Genomic DNA, 9,928 nt, shown 5'->3' on the forward strand with positions numbered 1-9,928 from the left:
CTTTCCATTGCCCTACTTTAGCAGTCCTACTGATGTTAGTCATCTTAGAAGTACCTTTGGGCAGCCCTCAGCCCTATAAGCTCTGTGGTGCATGTGATAACTGTGTAACACTATAGTACAAGCGACTAGTTAGGTAGATGTTCTAATCTCAGTCCTGGCAAATGTAAAAGTGTGTGTTTGTGTGCATTTCTAGGGTGAAGGTTTTGAGAGCATTCACACCCAGTAGCCTTCCCATTCCCTTACTTTAGCAGTCATGCTGATGTCATCAACTTAGATGTACCTTTGGGTAGCTTTCAGCCCTATAAGCTCTGTGGCGTGTTTGATAACTGCATAATACTGTAGTGCAAATAATTAGGTAGGGGTTATAATTTTAGTTTTGGCAAATGTGTGTGTGAGTGTATTTGTGTTTGTGAGAGTGTATATGTAGAGGTTAAAGTATTTTGTGGCCTTTCTCACCAAATACATCTCCCATTGCTGTACTTTACAAGGGCTGGTGATGTTCCTCACCTTAGAAGTACATTGGGACACCCTTCACCCTGTAAGGTACATGGTGTATGCAATAAATGGATAACACTATAGTAGCAATACCTAAGTAGGTAGGGGTTCTAATCTCAGTCCTGGCAAATGTCTGTGTGTGTGAGAACAGTATCCTGTGTGTGCATGTTTGGTTAGGAACCATATCCATTGGGGACGGATTTTAATATTTTTTTTGTGGTCCACCCAGTACATGTCCCAGTGTCCACTTTACAAGGCCCACTGTTGTCATCCACTGTAGAGGTAGTTGCAGACAATCTGCAGCCCTATAAGCTCTGTTCCACATGAAATAACTATGTAACATGATGGAATTAAATAACAAAATAGGTGGGGCTTCTAATCCTTTGATACCATCCCTCACTCAGGAATCATAGACAAACACACTCAGCTAGGCATCAACCCATATATAACAAGGTGGGTTGCAAACTGTCTCACAGATATAACCCACAGTGTGAAAGCAGTGGACTCCATGTCAGACTACTGACCAGTCACAAGTGGAGTACCACAGGGTATGGTCCTGGGTCCCCTTGTGTTTGGTATCTATGCCTCTGAAGTCTATCCCAACAAGAATGGACTCTGGCTGAAAATGTTTGCAGATGACTGCAAGGTGGGTGCTATTATTACCTCCCCAAGTGATGTTGACATCCTGCAGAAAGGCCTCACTGAGACCTACCAATGTTGTCCGAACCCTGGACTTAAGCTCAGTGCCAGAAAATGTGTTGCTATCCCCTTTGGGAACAACTTGTTTCCCATGAATCACCACATCGATAGTAGCCCACTGAACACAGAAGTCATTATAAGAGAACTGGGCACACAGGTTGACAGCGACCTCTCTGTTGACTACCACAGTACCACTGTAGTCAGAAAGTCCTTCTATGTGACACACTTCATTACTAAGGGTGTTGCATCCAGGAAGAAAGAGGTAATTTTCTTCCTCTACTCTTCCCTCATTAGGCCAATCATCGAGTACAATGGCCAATTTGGCATTTAACTCACTAGACATCTGCAACAACTGGAGAGGCTGCAAACGTACCTCACAAAGAGGATCCTAGGCTTTAAACACTTGTCCTATATGGACAGACACCAATAACTCCAACTATTCTGTCTTATATTGGCTGCTTAGAGGTGATCTCTGCTTGACTTACAAAGCCATGACTGACCCAGCTCTGTTAGGCATGCTCCATATAAAGAAACCAAATCCATCTACACCACATGCCCTAGAGACCTCAACCCCATTTACACAATCAACAGAATATGCTGGGGGGACAGGTTAAAAACCCAGAGACTGCCCACACTATGGAATAGACTTCACATACATGGCCCTCTGCAAGTGAAATCTGAATGAGTGGATGGGGAATATAAATCTCACCCCAGGGATCACTCGAGTGGCTATACTCAATAGACACATTGGGGAGTAATATCAAGTGGCACGATTCCAGGGTAATCCAATAGGCTAGGCTTGTAAAGGTTCCATGGCCATTCGCCTAGTAAACAAGCATGAACCTATGGATCTCAGTACTGGCATACATGTGCATGTGCATTAGTGTGTATAAAAGTGTGTGTGTATAAACATGTAGGTGAAAGTAGTTTAAGGCCCTTCTCACCAACTACACCTCCCATTGCCATAAATTACAAGGGCTGGTGATGTTATTCACTTTACAGATACCTTAGGAAACTCTTCAACCTACAAGCCCTGTGGTGTGTGCGGTACCTGCATAACACTATAGTACCAATAACTAGATTGGTAGGGGTTCACATCTGTGTCCTGGCAAATGTGAAAATGTATGTGCGTGTGTGTGCATGCGCGCGTGTGTGTGTGTGTGTGTGTGTGTGTGTGTGTGTGTGTGTGTGTGTGTGTGTGTGTGTGTGTGTGTGTGTGCGTGTAAGTGTTTGTAAGTGTGTATATTTGTAGGATACAGCATTTGAGGCCTCAGTCTCCCCGTACACTGCCCATTGCCATACTTTACAAGGGCTGGTGATGTTGTTCACCTTTCAAGAACAGTGGGACACTCTTCACTTTATAAGCTCTGTGGTGCATGCGATAAATGCATAACACTGTAGTAGCAATAACTAGATAAATAGGGGTTCTAATCTCAGTCCTGGCAAGTGTGTGTGTGTGTGTGTGTGTGTGTGTGTGTGTGTGTGTGTGTGTGTGTGTGTGTGTGTGTGAGAACTGTATCCTCTGTATGTGCTTGAATGAGAACTATATCCATTGTGGGAGTGGGTTTTACGTTTTTAGGCTGTGGCATTCCCAGTACACATCCCAAGGACCACTTTACAAGGCTCGCGGTCTTCATTAACCATAGAGGTATCTGTTGACACTCTGCAGCCCAGTAAGACCCATGCAGCATGCAGGAACTATGTAACAGTATGGACTGACTAACAAGATAGGCAGGACTGCTAATTTCAGTCCTGGCAAATGTGTGTATGAGTGTATTTGTGTTTGTGAATGTGCATTACTGTAGGTTAAAGTATTTTGAGTCCATTCTCACCCAATACATCTCACATTGCCATACTTCATAAGGTCTGGTGATGTTGTTCATCTAAGAATTACCTTGAGACACTATTTACCCTATAATATTTGTGGCACATGCAATAAAAGAATAACACTGTAATCACAATAACTAGATAGGTAGGGGTTCTAATCTCAGTCCTGACAAGTGTGTGTGTGTGTGTGTGTGTGTGTGTGTGTGTGTGTGTGTGTGTGTGTGTGTGTGTGTGTGTGTGTGTGTGTGTGTGTGTGTGTGTGTGTGTGTGTGTGTGTGTGCTTGAGTGAGAACTATAACCATTGGGTGGCCGTGGTTTACAATTTTAGGCCATGATACTCCTAGTACACATCCCAAGGTCCAGTTTTTGAAGCCCACTGTTTACAACTACCTTGGAGGTATCTGTAAACACTATTCTGCCCTGTAAGCCCTGTGCTGCATGCAACAGCTATGTAACAGTATGGAATGACTAACATGATAGGCATGGCTGCAAATGTCAATGCTGGCAAATGTGTGTGTGTGAATTGCTGTGTATAGCAGTGTTTGTGAGTGTGTAGACTCAGAGGTGACAGTATTATTAGTCCTTTCTTACCCAGTACACTCCTCATTGCCATACCTCACAAGGACAAGTGATGTTATTCACTTTACAGGTACCTTGAAACACTCCTCACACTATTAGTTCCATGCCACCTGTCATAACCACAAAACACTGTACTACCACTAACTAGAAGGGTAGGTGTTCCAAACCCAACACTGGCAACTGTGATCCTGTGTGTGTGTGTGTGTGTGTGTGTGTGTGTGTGTGTGTGTGTGTGTGTGTGTGTGTGTGTGTGTGTGTGAGTGTGACTGTGTGTGTGGGAACAATATTCTCTATTTATTTGGTCAACACAATATCCTCTGGGGGTGTGGGTTTTACCAGTTTGAGATGTGTTCCACCCACTACACTTACCATTGTCCACTTTACAAGAGCTGCTGATGTCAACCACCATAGACTTACCTGTATACACCCCTCAGCCCTATAAGCTCTGTGGCACATGCAATAACTGTTACACAGACCTGGTAAATGTGTACATATACAGCTGTACCTCAGCTATGACATGGTCGATGTGTTACCACTCTGTCATACCCCTTCGTAATGTAAAATAAAATAAATAAATAAAGAAAAAAATGTCTGCAGGGCCACATCTTGCTGACACACAGACACCTAGAACACAAACAGAATACAGCATGTAAGACTACATTCAGTCAGCGATACTAACACCAATAATGCATCATGGCTGAAAAGGTACACACAGTCTGAAGTGTACCCATTACAAATGCCAACTGTCAGCACCCTACACAGCATTACATAGCTAAATTGTACTTAATTCACCCTGTGCATCTGAACTATATTAGCATTTCCCTGCATCAGTGGTATGGATGACAGGGATGTGGCAAAGGTATCATCATATGCACAGGGTATTGTGTGGGTTTGCCAGAAGCCTAGGCTGGGCCATACGGTTGACCTCATGTGTGTGTGTGTTTGGATGGGTGTTCTATGAATAGACCATGCAGAGGTGGTGTGTGTGTGTGTTTGGTGGTGACCTGCCTGTGATGGTGATGTGTGTGTATTTATATGCACACAGTCACGCCATGTGGCTGCCCTACACAGGGGTATGTTGGACAGCTGTGGACCATACATGGCAGAGTGTACAGTTCATTGTCTCCAGCCACTGACACATGAACTGGTCCTGCCAGGGGTCTCACTGGCACCACCAGCCCCAAGACCAGATGCAATACTACTCCCTGATGGTGACTGCTGTCTGCTGGATCCATGTCCCTGACGGGACCGGCTAGGACCACGTGCTCATGGCCTACTGCATTGTGGTCTGGACAGCACCCCCATTTAGTAGTGCTGGTGGTACTGCCACTATGGGAGTGTGAAGGTGCATGGCCCTGTAAACCCTCAGCTGATCATGGTGCTGACCTATGTCCACATGGCTGCCACCCATCTCCCACCACAGGCTCCAGCACAGACATAGCACAGTTGAGGAGTGCCACAGCCTCACCCCAACATCTATTCATGACCTCAGTATTTTCATGTGTGGCCTCAACTAGGTCATGTAGGTCGCCATGACACCAGGAAGATGTGCATCCAAAACCCTGAGTATTTGTCTGGTGCTGTGGTCAGTACATGACTGTGCCTCCATGATGACCCAAAACATGCTTCTGGTGACATCTGCTGCACCACTTGTGACAAGACCTGGACAGGCAGCAGTCCTCTTCTAACACTGCTGTCCATCTGCTTATGTAGGACCTTGCCCTGCACTCTGACTATGGCAAGTGTCTACACTCACACTTGCTATAGTCACAACACTAGCCTGTTCCACACCACCATCCACCAACTGTCCATTATCTGTGGCAACTGGGGATGGGGTATTTGTAGGCATCATGACTGCATGTGGGGATGTTGTGGACAACAGTGGGATGCCAACTGATGACACAGATTCAACCCCTGACAACCCCACCTGTGCCTCACTATGACTATCATCATTGTCAGAGTCTGCAGAGACACTGACGTCAGGTTCCATGCAGGATGGACCACGACCCCCATCGCCACTTGTGAGGGGAAGACAACATATGTAAATTAATATGTGTACTATAAGGTTGGCTGGTATACACACACACACACACACACACACACACACACACACACACACACACACACACACACACACACTCATGGACACACATACAGACACATACAGGTGAGGTGGCACAAAGGCATTACACAGACTTCACAATATCCAAATTGTGACATGCATGACACACAGTCAGACCACAATATACTCTGAGCATGCCCTCAACATCATGCAATGCAGCCACTTTCACTCCATGTCACTAACAATATACACCTCTGGAATATGTGAGTAGTATTTGTATGTGATGGCCCTTCACCTAATACACACTGCACCCATGTGCACATTATTGGTATTCACAAATATTTTGCACAAAAAGGTTGCAAGGTATGGCTGTAGCACACAACACCCTGGACTAAAGTTACAGGTATTCCTGGAATGGATTCCCACACTTACTATAGAAGGTCATACTGGGCATGCTCCTACACTTTAAAGCCCATGTCTGAAACCATAATGGCCAGATTTTGCAAGAATGTCTAAACTTTGCCTCATAATATTGGTGTGTGCATCATCCATCTCATATTTCTCTGGTAAATTACAGTGATGATGTGATTATATCTGTCAGTTGGTAATGACACAATACATTACAGTGTCAAACATTACATAAGTCAGAAAATGTCTGCTAAAACAAACCCTGTAACTCAAGCAACTCATACATTAATAAGAGTAATAGTTACAGTATCCCCCTATGTTTGTGCCATTGTTTCCCCATATTGGTAGCCTATCTCCAAATATTTTGCAAAAAAAGGTTGCAAGGTATGGCTGTAGCACACAACACCCTGGACTGAAGTTACAACTATTCCTGCAATGGATTCCCACACTTACTATAGAAGGTCATACTAGGCATGCTCCTACACTTCATAGCACAGTGATAACACCCATATAACATACTTTACAACCGTAGAAATCTTTGCAAAATCTGTAAATGTCTGGTTCATATGTTTGCTCTGTCCCTCATAATGCCTGTGTTTGTTTGACATATTACTGGGATGATCTGAGGATTGATGTCACTAATTATTGACATACATTTGAGTGTCAAACCACAACACCTGCAGTAAATGTATGTTAAAACAAATCCTCTTACACCTACAACTTTCTAAACTTATAGTGGAAATGATAAGTGTACACACCCCTGTTAACATGCCAGGTTCTTGTAATATAGAAAGTGAAATCACAATTATCAATTTCAAAACATTGCCCACCTTTAATGTGACATATCACCTGTGCAATCTAATTGGTAAACAAACAAATGTGTTAAGTGTAAAATATAATAAATGAAATACATACAATAGGGTGGTTGCATAAGTGTGCACACCCTTAAAATGAAACCTTGTTGAAGCACCTTTTGATTTAATTACAGCATGCAGTCTTCTTGGAAAAGAGTCTATCAGCATGGCATATCTTGACTTGGCATTATTTGGCACTCTTCCTTGCTAAAGCCCTCCAACTCTGTCAGATTGCAAGGGCATCTCATGTGCACAGCACTCTTCAGGTCACACCCCAAATTTTCTATCAGAGATTGGTTTGGGCTCTGGCTGGACCAATCCATAACCTCGATTGTGTTCTGGTTGTGCCATTCCTAGGTTGTTTTGGATGTATGCTTTTGGTCATTGTCACGTGGAAAGGTGAAACTGCTCTTCATCTTCAGATTTCTGGCAGATGCCTGATGGTTTTGGGCCAGAAGTGAGTGGTATTTGGAACTGTTCATAATTCCCTCCACCTTGACTAAAGCCCCAGTTTCAGCTTATGAAGATCAACCCCAAAGCAGGACACTGCCACCATCGTGCCTCACTGTGGGGATGGTGGTCATTGGGTGATGTGAAGTGTTGCTTGTGCACCAGACGTACCCTTTGGAATTGTGGCTGAAAAGTTGAACCTTGGTCTCATTACACCATAACACATTTTCACACATGCTCTTGGGAGACTTGTAATGTTTTGCAAATTGTACTCAGGCCTGGATGTTTTCCTGTGTGGGAAAATGCTTTCATCTTCCAACCCTACCCCATAGGCCTGTAAAGAATACAGGAGGTTTTGCCACATGTAGCACACAACCAATACTTGCCAGAGATTCCTGCAACTCCTTCAGTGTTGCTGTATGTCTCCCGGCAGCTTCCCTGACCAGTTTTTGTCATGTCATTTCATCAGTTTTGGGGGACGTTCGGTTCCTTGCACCATCACTGTTATCCCATATCTACTCCACCTTTTGATGACTGACTTCACTGTGTTCCATGGTATATGCAATGCCATGGTAATGTTTTTGTACCCTACTCGTGAGTAATACCATTCAACACTGATATCCCTTTGATGCTTTGTAAACTCTCTGTGAACCATGGCTTTTGTTGTAGCAGGCAATTGAGTAAATGTCAGGAATATCCTTCTAGGAGAGAAGACCATTATTTGGTGTTACTCAGAGTCTCTTTACTTGATGGCAGGTGTGTACCCAAGCAGTCTGAATACTGTAATTAAATCACAAGCTGTTCCAACAAAGTATTAGTTGACAGGTGTGCATGCATATGCATCCAGCTTATTGTAGGCTTTGTATCCCTATTTAGTCCCCTGACAGATTTGTTTGTTTTTCAAGTGAATTGTTCAGGTTATAGGTCACATTAAAGGTGGGAACAGGTGTAGAATGAAATATTGTGGTCTAATTTTTTTATATCACAAACACTTGACATCTTAACAGAGGTTTGCACACTTTTTATAGCCACTGTATAAGAGTAATATTTCAAATATGTCCATATTTTCAGGCTTTTGTCCCCCCATTTTGTCAGTCTCTGTTGAGATTTCTTGCACTAACAGACTGTGAGGTATGCTACGGAAATGTTATGACTCCTGCATATAGGCCCCTGTGGTGACCACTGTGATGCAATGCAGTTAACCCCATCACAAGTGAACATGCACATAACGCAATATGGCTAGGAGTGACACTTGTGTGCATGGTAAATTGCATGCCCTTAACATGCCTTGGGTATTGGTGAACCCCAACAGGACAATTCCATACTCACCAGCATCAGGATGCTGTCCCACATCCAGACTGCTGCAACCTTTGCAGTTGTGGGAGAGAGGTATTGTCAGCAGACTCACATGTGGCATTGGTAGAAGATGAATGCAGCTTTTCTGCACATTTATGGTACAAGCTCCAGTACTACACAGTTTGCTAACCTTCACCATAGATGTTCATGTCTGAGTATTACAAAACCCAACTACAACTGCATTCTGACCTGACATTTGCATTTAGATACTCTATGGACATCAGTATGGCTGCTACACTAGTCTATTGATCTCCACTGTGGACTTACCTGCATGCTCCTCGCCCATTGTGCGGGTGCCACCCACCTCCATATTGCGGGTATATGGACTCTGATGTTGGGGTGGCTTGGGTGTCCCAAGGTTGGCAAGAAGCTCCTTGGTGGGTGTAAGTGGGGCCTGCATGGCAGGACCCCCACCTGTGGCTGTGTGGTCCCTGGTCATGGCAGCAGCCCTTTATCAGGCATGGAGTATCAGGTCAATCGTATGATGCCAGACCTGCCCATATGTTCATGCATGCAGGTCAACATTATTTCCCCTGTGGACAAAGTCATCCCACAGGGAGGTCCATTCCCACAGATACTGTTGGCTCTGGCTGAACATTACACTGTAGTGCTGGATGATGTGATCAGTTATTACTGCAGTTTCAGTTTCAGCCTCCATGTAAGCAGGATTTCTGCTGCAATGCATTGAACCTGGAAAACATAAATAGGGAAACACATCACAGAACCTCATACATTTGTCAGTGGTATTTACAGAACCTGCACATCAACATTGACTAGCAGTAGCTGCCACTCACAACCACATCATACCCCTGTCAGCTATCAGCACAGTATCAGCTTGCATTGCACTCCTGGTCCTTATGTGCCATGTTCCGGCCAATGAGGGCCAGTAAATTACATAATCCTCTCTTCATCATTCACTTCTGTGTAGAGGTATGACAGTGGCTGTCTTCCATGCAGATGGGGTGTAGATGGTGCTTAGGCTTTATTTGACTACAGTGTGTAATGGAGCTGGGTGCACATGCCTGAGTTAATGTAGGATGCAGACATGGATGTTATCAAGTCCCATAGAGACCTAATTTTGTTGCCTTTCAGTAGCCATTATGGACCTGCTCCATGATGATGAGTGGAGGGGTGCAGGTGCTATGCATATCCACCTATACTGATGTGGGGACAGGAGGGTGATATTTCCACTTAACCT

The 9,928-nt window shown here is 44.2% G+C and overlaps 1 protein-coding gene across 1 annotated transcript in view; it reads right to left on the reverse strand.

Annotated features, from left to right (window-relative positions):
• Positions 1–9,040, reverse strand: part of LOC122801265 (vomeronasal type-2 receptor 26-like) — a 47,854-nt gene extending 38,814 nt beyond the window's left edge. Inside the window, exon 1 of the mRNA XM_044070815.1 lies at positions 8,998–9,040. Within this exon, the coding sequence (XP_043926750.1) occupies positions 8,998–9,040 (43 nt within the window). The remainder of the gene's footprint in view (positions 1–8,997) is intronic.
• Positions 9,041–9,928: the final 888 nt, after the last annotated feature.

The sequence above is a fragment of the Protopterus annectens genome, chromosome 4.part1 (assembly GCF_019279795.1).
Source record: "Protopterus annectens isolate FY-2018-M chromosome 4.part1, PAN1.0, whole genome shotgun sequence".
NCBI classification, from domain to species: Eukaryota; Metazoa; Chordata; order Ceratodontiformes; family Protopteridae; genus Protopterus; species Protopterus annectens.